The 17,213-nt window shown below is 32.6% G+C and overlaps 2 protein-coding genes across 2 annotated transcripts; both read right to left on the bottom strand.

Moving 5' to 3' along the window:
* Positions 1-5,801: 5,801 nt before the first annotated feature.
* On the bottom strand, positions 5,802-7,539 carry LOC145001555 (diphthamide synthesis DPH2 family protein). Its single transcript, XM_078960926.1, has one exon. The coding sequence runs from the start codon at positions 7,386-7,388 to the stop codon at positions 6,036-6,038; it is 1,353 nt and encodes a 450-aa protein (XP_078817052.1). The 5' UTR covers positions 7,389-7,539; the 3' UTR covers positions 5,802-6,035.
* Positions 7,540-12,564: 5,025 nt separating this feature from the next.
* On the bottom strand, positions 12,565-16,607 carry LOC145000926 (26S proteasome non-ATPase regulatory subunit 13 homolog A-like). The gene is made up of 6 exons (XM_078960228.1): positions 16,305-16,607; positions 15,168-15,614; positions 14,974-15,054; positions 13,946-14,142; positions 13,758-13,857; positions 12,565-12,891 (listed from the first exon to the last, which is right to left on the bottom strand). The coding sequence occupies exons 1-6, from the start codon at positions 16,452-16,454 to the stop codon at positions 12,706-12,708; spliced, it is 1,161 nt and encodes a 386-aa protein (XP_078816354.1). The 5' UTR covers positions 16,455-16,607; the 3' UTR covers positions 12,565-12,705.
* Between the last annotated feature and the right edge of the window lie 606 nt (positions 16,608-17,213).

Here is a 17,213-nt window from a genome sequence, read left to right as displayed (position 1 = left end):
CTTGTATGTGCCTGGTGGGGAGGTGAGTGTGGGCCAGGTCCCGTATCTCATCACAAGCTGAGTACGGATGATGTTCCGTAGCTCATTATTAGCAGAGTATTTTTCTTAGGATAGGGATACAGTAGAGTATGTTTATTTATGTGTTAGCATGTTATATGATTGTATGTGTTTAGCGGGCAGGGCCCGGAGACAGACGGGGCCTAAGAGAGACAGATCTGTATACCGAGCGGGACTCGATGCCAGGCGGGGCCTGATGCCGGCGGGGCCCAATGTCGGAGTATTAAATTAATGGTTTGACGATTATGGTTTTAGTATTAAATTAAAAACGAAATTTTTGATCATGATTTTTGAGATGTTACACAGTTAAAACAAGTTAGTTGCTTTCTTATGTACAAAAAATAAGAAGTTGCCAATATGTGAACATGGATAAAAGGTAGTTACCCTCCTAAGTCATTTTCCCTTTGAGTTACCGGTTAAAACAGACATTAGCCGGTAATATTGGTGTAATTTAAACAGTTAAAACAAGTTAGTTGTTTTATTATGTACAAAAAAGAAGAAATTGCCAATATGTGAACACGGATAAGAGGTAGTTACCCTCCTAAGTCATTTTCCATAAATAATTGGTATATTTGTAAATGTCAATATTTATAGCTAGTTACGTGTCAATACGTATAGTTAATTACGTAGACATGTGAAAAGTAAGATTTGTACAATAAATATCCATCTATATTGTAAAGAATGGGACACACCAATTTGAATACACTTTACAAGTAACTAAATTCTATCCAAAACTTTCTTTCTTATTTCTTATAATTTAGTTTAGTATTGTTAATCTTGTTTAAATTATATTAAATAATTTATAACACGTTATCAGCCCGAAAAGCTTTAATCCAGGTTATTAAACAAGTGGAAATCACATCTATCTTAACAATATATGTATTACTTAGTAAAAATATTATTATTTATAAAAACCACCATCATATTAAATAAAAAATACTAATAAATTGAAAAAACTTATTCATTATGGACTACTAACGATTTTTACTTCGTATACTAACATTTTTTATGCATTCTAATTTTTATGCATACTAACATTTACATTATGCAACTAATTTTTATTTATGCATATTAATATTTAAAAAATGCAACTAATTTTTATTTATATATAAACTAACGTTTATCTATACATGTCAATGTTTATTTATATTTTAGAAACTCTTCATAATTTTATTTAAACATTTACTAATATTTATTTATGTTTCTAGTTAGTAAAATTACACCAAGTAAAGTTATGTATTAGTTATAAGTCTTATTAAATGATTTATAAAATACATATACATATACATAATATATATACAAAATGGATATATATATATATATATATATATATATATATATATATATATATATATATATATATATATATATATATATATATATATATATATATATATATAACTGATGGACCCAAGATAAAAATGGTCATTTGATCCAAATTCAAAGTACATTACTTACATTCCCAAACAATTTCATATATTAATTATAGGTACTTATAAATATACACTCATTATTATATTTGCAAATTTATAATTAAAGATTATGTTTTTCTTATTATACAGCTTATTTTAATTTTTCAACCGTATATTAAAAGATTTATACAATTACAGACTAAATGTCTAACTATATTTTAGAGTAAATTAAACGAATGGTTCCTATGGTTTGGGGTAACTTGCACGTTTGGTTCCTAACTTATTTTTTTAACTCGGAAGGTCCCTACTGTTTGCTTTTGTTACACGATTGGTCCTTACAATTTGTTTTTGTTACACACTTGATCCTTATCTTACTTAAAAAGACTATTATTTAAATAGAGAAAAATGGTGAGGTAGGTAAGGTAAGGTGAAGGTGGTGGGGTTGGGGTGTGTTTATTTAAATAAATTAAAAAATAATGACAAAATAGTTTTTTTAGGTAAGACAGGGACCAAGCGCGTAACAAAAACAAACAGTAGAGACCTTCCAAGTTAAAAAATTAAGTTATGGACCAAACGTGCAAATTACCCTAAACCATAGGTACCATTCGTGTAATTTACTCTATATTTTAAAAATAATTGCTTGAAAAATATTATTAAGTTTATGTTGTTATAATATTGTTTTCTTTTGTAGCCGTGTGAAGGGTTATTATGCCCAATAATGGTCCAATTTTAATTTATAGTCATCTTGCAATTGATTCTAGGTGATCATGGTTCATTTCGTTTTTTAAAATAAAATCGAACTTAATATCAAGAATCAATATGAGGCCATGGTTTGTTTTTATTTATAACAACATATATATATATATATATATATATATATATATATATATATATATATATATATATATATATATATATATATATATATATATATATATATATATATATATATATATATATATATATATAGTTTTGTTTATTTCCATTCATTTGTTAATGTCGTAGAATCCGTATGGTATCTCCAAACTTAGTTACAATCAAGGTTCCAAATGGCATTTGTAGGACGAATGATTGAAAGAGTCCTATCACTCGCTCCCTCCCTCCCTCCAATCTATTCTTTCCTTCCTCTCTTTTTCTCTCAAGGCCTAAAATTCTGGCAAAGTGGTTATCACAATTGATTCATGATTCGCTCAACGATATTGTTGTGATATTTCATCAATAGCAAAAGAGTTGAGAACACAAAATGGCCATGGCAATGGCGATGATGTTAGTGCAAGATCCAAGATGATATGCATGTATATATACGAATTCATGAATAATCAACAATACTGATCTTGGAAACCACATATCTATTGATCATGCGTTCAAAGCCATGCCTTTACATTCAACCCAAGAACTTAATGAGCAGTTGCATGCTTTGATCCTCATCTTGGCCCCATTAAAGAAATCTTGTCCTACCCCCTTCATTCCTATGACAATCCTTCTAACCTTATGTCGTGGAGATCCCAAGGTAGAAGTGTATTTTATCTTGCATCGATGAACCATTGACTTCTTCCATCTTTTCTTGGGGTTATGTTCTCTTCATATGTTTCTTAATCTCAATGGATTTTACATCTTTAAGATTTTGATATCTCCTCAATCTCTCCATGTTTCGTTGATTCTTGCCTTGTGTTCTTGTTCGAAACATATTACAACACCTAGATATGATATACCTTGGGGATCCTGTACATTGCTCGAGGGGCTTGGTATTTGTTAAAGTGGTGTCGCGTTTCAAGCAACAAAATGAAACGTGTTGGTTTCACATAAAAGAAATCTCCTTCAAGTTTGATGATCGAATCTACACGTATGGAGTTCAACATCAACCCGGAGGAAGAAGTAAGGTAGGCGACATTCAATAGGTCCTATATATATGGGCCGGTTTTTATCTTTTACATGTGGTTGTGGGTCCCATTTATGTAAAGAAAATGGGACCCACAAAATAAAGATTGGAAGAAGAAATGTAGTCTAAATGTATATTACACTCGATCCACCATATGATGATGATTATCCAGAAGGGATTAACTCCAATCATACCCACCTTACGATTCCTTGTTCTTGTTCTAACAAATAGTAGTCGAGCCTAGATGATGCTACGGGATTTAATGTTTATCAACTGTTCTCTCATGATTTATTTGAACTTGATTGATTAATGTAAAAAAAGTATATAATGATGTGCATTTATATTGTCTACGTTATTTGGTGTTACCAAGGTCAACCCTAATGTAGACCATTTACTCTTGTAATATTTTGGTTTTACATAGAATTTTATTAATATATTTGAATGACTTGCTTGAAATTCAAATTTTCAAATAAATAAATTAATTTGGACATTTAAACCAGCTTAAAACTGAAGTGTCCAGAGCCGAGGATTTTATATAAGAAGGCTTACATCGTAATAAGAAAAATTATGTGTCGAGTTTGCATCTTACATTATTGGACGATGAAATAGAATCTTGTCACATTAAATATGTTGTTTTGTACCAAATCAAACGAACATTGATAATGCTAATTTTAGTTTATTCTTTTAATCTCCAAGAAATGATTGAAATGAATCCAATGACCTAGTTTGAAGCTAGAAAAAATAGAATTTGTTACGAAGAAAACGGTAAACCTATATAGATTTTTAGAAAAATAAATGACTAAACTTGCTTGAAAAACAATAAGACCTCAATATTAGGCCATTAAATGAGGGATACAAATAAAGAATAACATCAATTAAGGCCATCCACAATTGTCTTAAAATTGACCTTATCTTCACCCACACCCACTTTAGAATATAGTGGATCATCAAACAAGTTGCTAAACTATATGCTGCTACAATCAAAAATGTGTCTAATAATTAAGTGTGGTGAAAATACAAATAGAAGGAAATATTGATTATAAAAAACATTTATGGTGGCAAATAACATAACCGTGAAAATACTTGGCCAAGAGACCCAAGAAACCAAAAAAAAAAAAAAAAAAAAAAAAGTAGTTTTGGGTTTACACATGTGGGCTTGGGTTGGTTTTGTTCGGTTTTCAAACCATTGGGTCGATTCGGTTTTAATGGGTTGGTTTTTAATATGCGAATCGAATTCAAACCAAATTTTTCAATTTTGAAAAATCGTATAGCAAAATCGATAGTTTTGGTTCCATTTCGGTTTTATTGAATTTTGTCAGTTTTTTATTTTCAGTTTCGGTTTTGTTCAGTCCTAATAGAAAGAAATGCTTCAAGTTTGTGTAATTTGTTTGCTGAGATTTTTGAAATGATAGGAGAAAAAGAATGTGGTTCAAATTGTTAATGACAATGCTACTAATTACAAACTTGTTGGTTATAAGTTATGTGAAAGATATACTTCCATTACTTGGTTTCCATGTGCAACATATTGTCTTAATCTAGTATTAAAATATGTTTTAGAATTTGAATATGTAAAATTTTTGTAGCAAGACATATTGTCTTAATCTTAATCTTGTATTAAAAAGTGTTTTAGAATTTGAATATGTAAAATTTTTTGTTACTCTTGCACGTAGGGTTCTTATTTTTATCTGTAATCATAAGTGGCCCTTGAATTGGTTATGAAATAGACTTTGATGGACGGACAGAAATCATTTGTCTAGGTGCTACCACTTCTGGTTTCGCGTTCATTGCATTGAAAAGTTTGTAAGATCATAAAGCCGATTTATAAGCACTTGTCATATTTAACGAGTTTAAGATGTTGAAATTGGAAAATGCGGTTAAATGTAAACAAATTGTTTTGAATATTTTTTGGAAAATTGTTTGGTTATGATGAAAGTGGTGACTCATTTGTTAAGGCTTTTTGTGCTTATGTGATGCAGATGAAAAACTACATTGGATTATATTTGACAATAAAGTTTGTAACTCTATTTTTAACATATTTATCCTTATCTTCTTCTCATTCCATTGCTATCAAATTAGAGCTTTTTAAGCTTTTTGACAATATACTTTTATATATTTGTATTTTTCTTATAGTGAAATGGTACTTTAAAGTTATTAATTTTGTTATTTTCATTACAGTTTAGAATTATCTTTTTTAATTGTAATTTCCACATGTTTAAACCTAGTTGTATCTCTCCTCCACATCAGCTTCTCTCTCATCTATCTTTCATATTTCCCAAACCAACAAGAAAACCCTATATTTCTCAACCAACTTAATTTTTAATTTTAAAATAAACATAAACTAATAAAAATCACTGATTTGGTTTGACCTTAATGCGTTAGTATTCAACTATTATTCATCTTAAAAGCTATATTTTGTTTTGCTATCATTCCCCAAATTCTATCTAACATCAATATTCAAAAGCTTGGTAGCAACTCCCGATCAAAAAACAAGAACATTCGGTAGATATGGAACAAATATCAAAAGACTACACTGAATCAAAGATATAGAAACAATTAACAAAGGACCCACCTCAAAAAATTGCAGATAGTTGAAGGGGATTCACTTCAAGAATCTCTTGTGTGTATTAAGCTTCCTCAGCTTTTACTGTTCATTTATGTGAATGAATTCAAGAAACTCTGATAACTTATCATTTCAAAACACTATTTCTTCTTAAAGGCCGAGTTGGTTTCTTCTGATAACATGAGTTCCACTCTCCTCCATCCTGAGAATAATAATCCATCGGATAATCACTGCCATTGTTGTTCCCACAACAAGCTTCATTCTTTTCACAGCAATTTGAGTTAGAACTATCTATAACAACAGCTTTTCTCTCCCACCAACCAGGGTAATCACCAAGTGCAATCTCAGCTTCAAATGAGGTCAACAATGGCTTCACAAACGCATCCCCCCAATCAATTGATAACCTAGGGCATGCAATCTGGATCCAAGCATCAACTGAATCACCAAACAAAGAAATTCTAGCGGGAGATAGCTCTGACATCAATACAATCGTCCATGAAAAACCCTTTTCTCTCATCTTCTTCTCTAACCTATCGAGTATTCTAGGGTTCCCTTGTCTTCCTAAAGTACCCAACACAATCCCCCAGTTTTTAGCCTCTCGAGCTTTTAATATGGCGTTCATTCTGCACTCTTTCATCCCCTTGTGATCGTACTCTTCTAAGAACAAGGATCCGATGTAAGGATCGTAGCGAAAAGCCTTGATTTTAGGGTTTGCGATCATGAATGCTTCTAAATGAAACCTCCCATCAGCTACAAACACCAGAACTACGTCACTTTCGTTTTTGAATTGACTCATTGGAATAGTCGGAGCAGTGCAACCGAGAACTTCACCGGCTGATAGCGGCTTCGATTGAGGAATCAAAACCTTAAACCCTGCGTTTTCCAATTCAAGTTTAGCAGATCGAATCGCGGTTGCAAACTGAATCGTACCGGCGAGGATAAGCTGCTTCGTAGCGATTGACGGATCAAAATTTAGCTTCACGGTGTTGATTAGCCGCTCAACGTCGATTTTGATATCGACGAAGACGTAGAGGCAGGGGATGACGGTGTTATCTACAGGAACAAGGCAGCTATGGCCGTAATGGATGAGTAGATCGGCGTCGAGAGCTGCCGCGGAAAGGTCGTCGACGCAGCAAGCACCGTAAGTAACGTCACCAAGGACGAAGCACCGTTCGACGTCGGCGAAGGCGGTGATGATGTCGGAGATGACTAAGGAGTACATGAGGAGACCTTCAGGGAACTGAAGAGCGACGCGTTTAGCACCGGTGGAGCGGATACGCCAGACGGATTTGTGGATTTCGAAGCTGTAGTTGGAGGGGAGGAGAGCTATGGCGGCGTTGAGAGCCGGGTCGTTGATGATGGAGTCAGGGATTTGGTTCTTTATGAAACGTTTTGGTTGACGCGGAGGTGGCTTTCGGACTTCTTCATGATTGGTGGTGGTGGTAGAAGGTTGCGGCAGAAGTTGGAGGTCGGCTTCCATCTCCGGTGAAACAATAGGCGCCTGTATGTGGTGGTTGTTGGAGGTTTAAGGGGCAAAAAACTCTTTTTTCGTTTGGTCTAAATTAGGTTTTAATGCTACACGTTCTATGGTAGGCAAATTGTTACACACAATAAAGCCACGAGTTTTGTACTTTTAGGGTAGGGATTTTAATTATAACTTAACCAACAATTTGATATAGATTTTAAAAGGGTTGTTACTTGTCGATGTCAACATAGTTTTACGGTATGCTTTTAAATGACCACTCAATAAAATTTTGAATCCTTAGACCATTAAACTTGAATTTTACCCGTCAAAAATATCTTTTTTTTTTTTTAATTATCAGATTTCCCGATTATATTGATGATGTGTACATTGACTTTGATAGTTAAAGGTTCCATAGCCACTTGAACCAAACATTGCAGAGAAATTGAGAATATGTACATGAAAAATGAAAAATGGTTGTTTCTTTCAACACCGGAATGACTAACCTTGGAATAACAAAACGATTCTTTATTCGAGAAATGGATTGAAGCATCAAATACATGTTGAAGCTGTTTGAAGAAGAAGGAGACTCATTCGCTAAGAAAGTTGAAATCCATTGCCAAAAGAAACCAAACTCATGTCGAAGACTTCTACATAATGTTCACCAGACCTACACCGAAGCCAAAGAAGAGTTAAGGAGGAGTCAACCACCGAACCTACGATCGCAAAACCCAGGTAACTTGGATGTGTTTTCCAAACCCCCTTCCGCTATCACGTCTCCTGATTATGATTATACAAATTATCTCATCGCTTATCAGAGATTCCAAACTTTTATTATTTTGGAAACAAAGGATATGACACTTCAACATTAGATTGCGAGTCATATTCAAATGGAACTTGAATAAAATCAATCAAACTCTAAAATCGCATATTATGCTGAAGAATTACATATCGACAAGGAAAAGATCAACTCATTAGAAGAAGAGATTGATAAATTGAGGACCAAACTCCAAAAATACGAATCGATGGAACCCTTTTCGGATGAAATTCAGATTTTGGGTCTATTTTTCTCTCTCTAACATGGGGATGGAAGGAGAAGAGGCTCAAATTAATCAACTTCTAATGGACCTACTTGCTTATATATTCGTTTTCATCGCTTGATTCAAAGATTTGGCTCGGTATGTTTCATGAATTAAGATCCTATTGTATTTGTAACACCTATTTTTGGTTCATTTATGCTTTTGGTCCAATTAAAGACGTAAAATCATGGATTTTAGGGTGATCACGACATAGGGAAGGAGGCCTCATGATGTGACCATCAAGGCATAAACGCGCATCCATTCTTGTAGGCTACAACATGACGAGCAAGTAGTCATGATGTGGCGGCCACCTGAGGGTTAACCCTAATTTTCCATGATGTACGCCCTATTTAAGGGAAGTGGGGGCTAGGGTTTGCCCACCCTCAGCCTCCATTACCTCCTTCTCTGCCCTAAACGAACCTAGCCTTTATTATTGATCTTGATAACTCTTTTGGTGGTTTTTAGCTCCTTATTGAAGAAGAAGGTTTATTTGGTGCATTGTTTCATCAAGCCTCCTTCTCACCATCTTGTGTTGTTTCTAGACCGTTGTAAGTCCTCAAGTTTTTGTCTTTCGCATTTAAGCATGCTAGATCTAGGTTTTACTCACTTTTCTCCATGAATAGGTTGAGTTGAATGCATGGAATCCATAAAGTTGGCAATTTTATGGATCTTTAAGGTCCTTTGATAAACATAAGTCTCAGATGTGAAGTTTGGTGGTGGATTATACTCCATGCATGAATTTTGGTCTCATTTTCCCTTTATTTTGAACTAGTTAGTGTTCAAGACATGCTATATATATTTGTATGTTATCTATATTTGTATTTTAGCTATAATTTTATAAAATATTAAATTATATCAAAATTTATAAAAATTTTATGTACAAATCAAAGACCAATATTGATATATCTATAAAAAATATATATAAAAAATTTCTAAATTTTAAAATAAATATGTTACTTGCATTTTTATAGAATAAAAAAATTTGTAGATTCTATTTAAAATAGAATAAACATAATCACAAATTATATTTATATAGCAAAAGGTTGGGTTGGTTTTAGTTGCTAATATGTGTGAAATTTTTGGTTTTAATGGGTTGTATGGATGGATGAGAGAGAAAATAATATTTCAATAGATAGTTTGGTTGGATTTGATTGCTGATGGCGATGGGAGTAGTCTTAAAGAAAACTTGTAAATTTTAGGTCAAGAATTCATGAATAAACTCAACTCGCAAGCTCAATATATTTTTCATGAGGTTTAAAAAATCTCAAAATTGGCTGAGCTAAATATAATTTTAAAATATAAACAAAATAAGGTGCATCACTAAAATGTAGTGTATGACTTTTAAACACTATGGTAAGTTGCTAACACTATGACTCTCTTCTCCAGGAAGAAAATGAGAGAAAAATGAAGGAAACAGGTGTTCTTGATTTTTTATTTTTAGGGAGGGAGAAAGAAGAAAATGAAGGGAACACATGCAACATATTATCCAAACAAACAGGAAAGGAAACGCCCATTAACTGTTAACATCATTTGTTGTATATGTTTTAATAGAAATCCCATATCATCATCTTACATTTTGAATATCGGATGTATTCACAACAATCCCATTAGTTCTCCGGGCAAAAAAAACATTAGGCATTTCATCTTCTAAAACCAAAAGTTTTGATGTTATTTGACGTACAATAATTCTATATGCCTATTATGTATCTGCGCCCCCTGGGAGCGATAAACCTTTTGTACCTTATTAACCAAAGAGATACGAGTTTGCACTATAGTTAGTTCAGCACCAATCAAGAATGCCCAAGGGATTCCAAGAATTCTTGTTATAGATTTGTTCCAACCCTCAATCCTCTTTTCGAGATTCATTGATATTGAATCAATTGAATGCACTTCTAACACCTGTTCCACTTTTGGAAGACCTTGCGTTATATCTCCAGATCTTGATTTTTCATATATAAATGTAACTAATGTATCGCCTTCGTAAATGATTTCCCCATAATGTCCATGAACAATTGCTCCTCGAGTAGCCAAATAAGGTTTAGCTGATCATATTACCACAGAGTCAACTTGAACAATTAGAACTTGACCCGATCTTAAATGCGATCCTTTTTTTTTTTGCTATACATACATTTTCACAAAGAAACTGCCCAAGACTAATGATTGGAGATGTTTCTTCACAATAATTGTAATGGAGAAAATACCAATTCAAATGGAATGGATTCAAAATGATGTTACTGCATAAATAGGGATTATGAATTTGACCATTTTCATCCAATGAATAATATTTAAGTATTTGAAAAATCTATTTGAAATTGTCAAGTTGCAAATAGTTAGTTACCAAGATCTGATTATGGGTTATTAAATAGGAAAATAAATCTAAATTATAAATTGGAAAACATGTTACTAACGGGCCCAACGAATTCCTAATTGGAATTAGGGGGTTCTTTTTTATTTATTCTTTTATCACATTAGGAGATTTTACATCATTGAATGAGCCTATTCGAAAACAATTGGATGATGACAAAATTATCAAAGATTAAGATTCCTTATTTCGATTCAACAACGTATGGATAGTTCCTTGATTTGGATTAAGGAATTCTTTAATCCTTGACTTGGAATAGGAATAAATGGAAGGAAATGGATTGACATTAGAGCGATCTGATCCATTCTCATAGATCAATCCTGAACCTGACAGATCGTTTCTTTTTTCGGTATAAGAAATAAGTGACTTAGCTAAGTTGATTCTTAGAAAATATCTAAGCAAACCATTTGTCCTTATTTCAACAAAGGAAGCACAGGCCTTTTCGATTTTTTTGTCTTGGTCCCAATTCAACACTAAAGAAGTCCGAACTAATTGAATATTTGTGTCCCAAATTTCAAGAATTGGGTCGTAATAAAGGATATAATTGACAACTCGAAGTTGTAGATTATCACTTTCCTGCAAGAGATCCGACAGGAAAAGTCTTCCTAAATTTATACCATCCGTTTTTCTATATGGGACTGCAGGTTGAACAAAAACAAAATACTTTTTTTCATACTAGAAAGTTTCATTCGTTGGATATAGAGCCAATTTTTCAATTTTTTGTATTCTTTGGAATTTGGTTTTCCCCCTCCTAGCGGTATCAATCGGAATGCCTTATTTGTCTTTCCAGGATAATGGATATATCCATAAAAGATTATCAGTTTCATTTTTTCTGCTTTTTTCTTCACTCGGACCAATCTGCCTACCACTTCTAATAGGCCACGAACTAGACCAGAATCATTCTCAACGAGTCCATAAGGAGTGATCCCATTTTTTTTCATCGGGTCCGGGTAGAGACCAAAGATCTTGAGTGACCGATCCGACAGAACAACTCAAAAGATAAAGAAGTATCGTTAATTTCTTTATGCTCGTTCCAAGTTCGAAGTACCAGTTGTACAAATAATAATCCACTTCGTTACATGATTTCTTTTACATATAGATAGATATAGGACCAATGGGACAATTATTTAAAAATACATTTTGTGCTACAGTCCTTCCTATCTTATAGAAAAGGATCCCATGATCCTGGACCGATCTTACCTGGGATCGCAAATCCCAAATTTATCTATGAAGAGCGGATCTAATTGCATTAGATATCTATAATTGATTTATTATGTGTAATACTAATCGATAGGGCTTCATTGGTAAGTGCTATAAGATCTCGTGCATTGGAATCCATGGTTATGGACCCGAATCCATTAGTATTGAACATTTTCTTTTCCAAATGAAATCCCCTAGTATATGAAAGAGTGTAAAAGTGTTTTTGTTGTTTTATGATTAAAAAAAATGCAATTCCTAATTTGTAGAATATTTTTTTGTTATAGAAGATGATGAACGTAATTTGATCACTAACGTAAAGTTTAAAAAGCTTATGGAATATGGAATTTCGTTTCAGAAACCTATTGGATCATTCTTCTAAATCTTTTTATGTTATTTTATATTTCTCATCTATCTATCTTATCAACTAATTTTTACCAATCATAATTTTTTATCAGCTATTTTTTTCAACTACCTCATGAACTAGTTTCTACCCTAAATTAATTACCAGTTAATCTGTCAAACATAAACATAGCTTCAATCAAAATGCGTTACATAAAAATAAAACCCTATTTTCAAAAGTCTTTAGATGAAAATGAATAGACAAACATCTTACATAAAAGTTGAACACTAATTACTTGATAATTTTTTTTAGCGTTTTAAGAAATTGTTACAAAAAAAGAAAAAAAAAAAAAAATTAGGATGCAACTAAATCGGGTGTTTCTGCTTCCACGGATATCAAAGCAGTGTGTACTTTCCCAACCCAATTGTCCAACCGATCACGCAAAGACTTAATCTGAGCCACCCCCAAAACTCGCGGTTGCACCCACGACACATAAACCGTCCCATCAACTTGATCAATTATCCCCTCAATTAAATGCACCTACAATACAATCATAGTAAATGACTATTTTACCCTTCTTCTTCTATGGAATTCAAGCAAAACAAGAATTGTAAATCCTCACAAAACTACATTTAAACCATTGTAAAGTGCATCATAATAATATTACACAAAAATTGCAAAAGTGGTCCCTGTGGTTGTCAAAATTATGTGGTTTTAGTCCAAAAATGTTTGGTGGTCCAATTTTGGATACCTTGTACATTAACTATTTTAAATTGACAGTTTTACCCTCAGGGACCATTTTTGCATCTATCTTTTTTAATTTTATGGGAAAAATGCAGAAAAGTCTCATTATTTTGGAAATTTTGTTGATAAAGTCCTAAAAAAATTTAGATTATTTAATATTTTGCCCAAATTAACGAAAAAGTACCTATTTTTATCTTAATAGGAAATGACAGATTATCATGTAAAATTTAACAATCGGGACTTTTCTGTTCAAAAAAAAGAATTCAGGACTTTATCAAAAGATTTCCCAAAATAACTGGACTTTTCTGCATATTTCCCTAATTTTATTCAATAATTATACATTAATTCTTTTATTGGATTATTATAATATTATTTTTAATAAAAAAGAATTAATCCAATAAAAAAAAGAATTAATGTATAATAATCGATTAAAAATTAAAAAGAAGAGACGCAGAACCGGTCCCCGAGGGTAAATTTGTCATTTTAATGTTTTTGGACCAAAAAAACACACAAGGTATCCAAAACTGGACCATCAAACATTTTTGGACCAAAACCACATAATTTTGACAACCACAGGGACCGTTTTTGTAATTTTGTCATAGTAATATTAAAAATTAAAGATAACAGAAAAAAAAAATAATAAATAAATAAATAAAACTTACGGATAAACTTTTCATGAGAAGGTATTCAACATCTTCAACCGTGAGTTTTGTCCGCTCTGCAATCACACTCAATGGAATTGTCCTGTCTTCAGAGGGCCGACTGCAAACAAAGAAAACATATTAATTAAGGCATTTTTTTATTAATAAAAAGAAATTGGAAAAATAATAATAATAATAATAATAATAACCTGAAGATAATTTCCATCAAACAGAGAATGTTGATCTTTTCTAGAAGCTTCTTCTCGTTTTCCAGTAAAGCAGGCTGAGCATTCAGTGAAGCTGAATGAACACGGCATAGTTCTTGATAGCGAACTAAATCTCCTGAATTGAATGCTTCTAGAATGTGGTAAAGCCATTCCACTTTTGTCCCTAGCAGACTTTTTATCTGCAATGTTCCATTTATACCACAACAAAAGGGTAAAATCGTCATTTGTCTCTGTTTGTTCTTTTCATTTCATACCATCCAAAAAAGAAACACTTTTTTATTCGTATATATTCAGCACTTTCCATATAGGTTGGTTCTTTTTGACTTGATGCATAAAAGACAAAAGGGTAAAATGGTCATTTACTCTCTCATTCATACATGCCAAAAAAGAAACAGTTTTTAGTCGTATACTCGTATAGCACTTTTCATTTATCCATTCAGAACTTTCCATATAGGTTGGTTCTTTTTGACTTGATGCATAAAAGACTAAAGGGTAAAATGGTCATTTACTCCCATTCAGACACTTCTTTTCATATTACAATCCAAAAAAGAAACAGTTTTTAGTCGTATAGATTGGTTCTTTTCGACTTAATGCATAAAAACGACCAAATATATAAAGTCAGAGAAACAACACTTTCTCCATTGAACCCTATCTTTTTACAAATTCGCCCTTCTCATTTTTTTTCCTTCCATTTCCCCAAGTGTGACATCAGTTTCTCAGAAATTTTTTCAAGATTATTTGTGTTTATTCTTGAGTTTTGACTTAGTTTAAATATCTACAATGTTGTAATGGGAAGAAATGTAAGCACATTAATGTTTATTACATTTCAACCTTTAAGAAATTACAATATCATATGATAGCTTTTTGGGTATAGCAAGAATACAAAATTTTAACATGGGGTAATATAATAAATAAGAATACTTCACAAAATAGATATGGTTTTTGAGGAAAATCAAGTGAGATCAGATGTAAATATCTTCACATAGAGAAAGATGATGAAATATACTTACAACTGGATGTGCAAGTAGTTCTCCAAAGTTGTAAATGTTGTCTCCCAACAATGCAGATAGTGATAGATCAAATGCAAGATCCTAAAAACACAAAAATGTAAAGAGCTTTCCACTTAATTGTCTAAGTAAGGTCTTTTCAATATGATAAGACTTGTATTTCTATGAACATAAATGAAAATAAAATCAAAACATACCAATTTAAACGAATCAGATAGAGCCTCAACAGAAGTGTATGCCAAATAAAGTAGAGAATTCTTGTAAAACTCAGCAAATTCCTGGCGAGATTTATGGTATTGAGATGACACCCAATAGTAGTTTGCATACACAGAAGGGTCAATATCAGTCATGCTATCAAGTGTACTCTTCCCATCTTCTAGAAGATTCTTGCACTCCTTTTGATCTCCTTTTTCAAGATTAAAGATGGCTATCTGCATCGTTATGTAAAGGATTGGCTCCTCTATACGCATCTCTTTTGTAGCTCTGAGCTTTTCAATCACTCCTTCCAGATAGCTTATGGCAGCTTCTTTCTCTGAATATTGCCTAGAGACTATAACAGCAAAATGTGCAAGTTTAAGAAGGTTGATCTTTGTCTCAAAATCAGTGATGAAGTGGTGGTATAGTTGTATGAGAGCATCACCAGCCTGAGATGTAAAAAGGAAAGGTGTTTCATGAGCATAAATGTGAAATATAAATAACTTTTTTGTGTACTTTTGAGTCTTTGAGCAACTGCAAAAAGATGATGCTGTTTAGTTGTATGGAATCTAGAACTAATTAGAAGTTTAGAACTCATTAACATGATAGTATGATACCACTGTGTAGAAGTAACAGCAATATAAGGCTTAACTTTCAAGTACTTATCTCTTTTATTGGCTTTGATTAGACCTATTAATTATATTCTTTACATAATCTCACCCTCTATTGTTAATTTGGAATGATTTAATTAGGAATCATGCATTTGTATCGTTTGATTGCAACACAGATTTAATTCGAAACTTCTTCTGTTAGAAGTTTATTTCCAAAGTATGATCAGGTTATCAACTTCACATCTAAACTCGTACAATTCATACAATTCATACAATTCACACAATTCATAGCAAGTATACTAGTATAGTGCCAAAAAATTAGAATACTGGACACCAAAATTTATGAGTCTATAGAGACAAAAACAAACCGGCAACCTGGATCTCCAACCTACTTTTTCGTCAATTCTCCAAAATCGAAAAAAAATAAATCAAATTTAAACCCCGAGTATCAGAAAACAAAGAGTCGAGAAGCTCCATTTGAAAAAATCAAACTAGCATGAATATAGGGACAAGATAGGGAGAAATGACCTGGAAAACAGCGAGAGCAACGAATTGTTCAAGCTTGAGAGTGAGTTGGTGCCATAGCTTCCTTTGATACAGATCGGCAAGCGTATTATACCAATCGGAGAGCTCTGGATGAGTAGTACGAAGAGAATCTAGGTACTGAAGAGCTGTCATGGCTGAATAATGTCCAAACTGTTGTTCGAGAGAGGATTGGGAAGAAGAAGAATGGGGTTGCTTGGGGATTTGTATATAAAACCCTTGTTGATGTCTTCGACTCGTCGGAGTTTTCTTTTCCCCAAAGAAACGAATGATTGTGATTTGTGAATGAATCTGATACATTTTAAGTATTTGATTTAAACCCGACCCACTTACTACAAAACGGGTCTCCTTTTTTAATTTTAATTATTTTCATTTTCTAATTTCAAGAAAGAAAATTTTTGATATATTAAATTTAAAGAAATTAAGGCCTCGTTTGATAGACATCTTTCTGGTTAGAGAACAGCATGGTGCGGTTTGATGCGGTTTTAGGGTCAAATCGAACTGCAAACCGCAAGGTCTGTTTTTGAAATCTAGAAACCGTTGGGTGCGGTTTTTCAATGGTTCGGTTTTACGCTTTTTGAGTGTGGTTTCAGTTTGTACCGGTTCGGTGTTGGTTTTAAACCGAGTCAAACATATGGTGCAGATTTTTATGTTCACCGGTATGATTTTTTAACTGTGGTGTTCATGTGAAGATTTATGATTGTATAACATGTCATTTCGTTTCCTCAGATTCAGAAGCTGTAATTTTGAGTATTTTATGTTGTTTACTTGATCACTTCATTTGCAACTCATATTCTCAAGCTCATTTTTTTTATTCAATTTGTGCTTAGAAGTTATAAGCTTGCAAGTAAAAGCCCACTTAGTGTTTACATTTTACACATAATCATTAACTTA

This window comes from Lactuca saligna, chromosome 6 (genome assembly GCF_052625555.1).
Source record: "Lactuca saligna cultivar CGN05327 chromosome 6, ASM5262555v1, whole genome shotgun sequence".
NCBI lineage: Eukaryota > Viridiplantae > Streptophyta > Magnoliopsida > Asterales > Asteraceae > Lactuca > Lactuca saligna.
The sequence above is the reverse complement of the archived record's forward strand: the minus strand, read 5'-3'. Positions and strand labels throughout refer to the sequence as shown.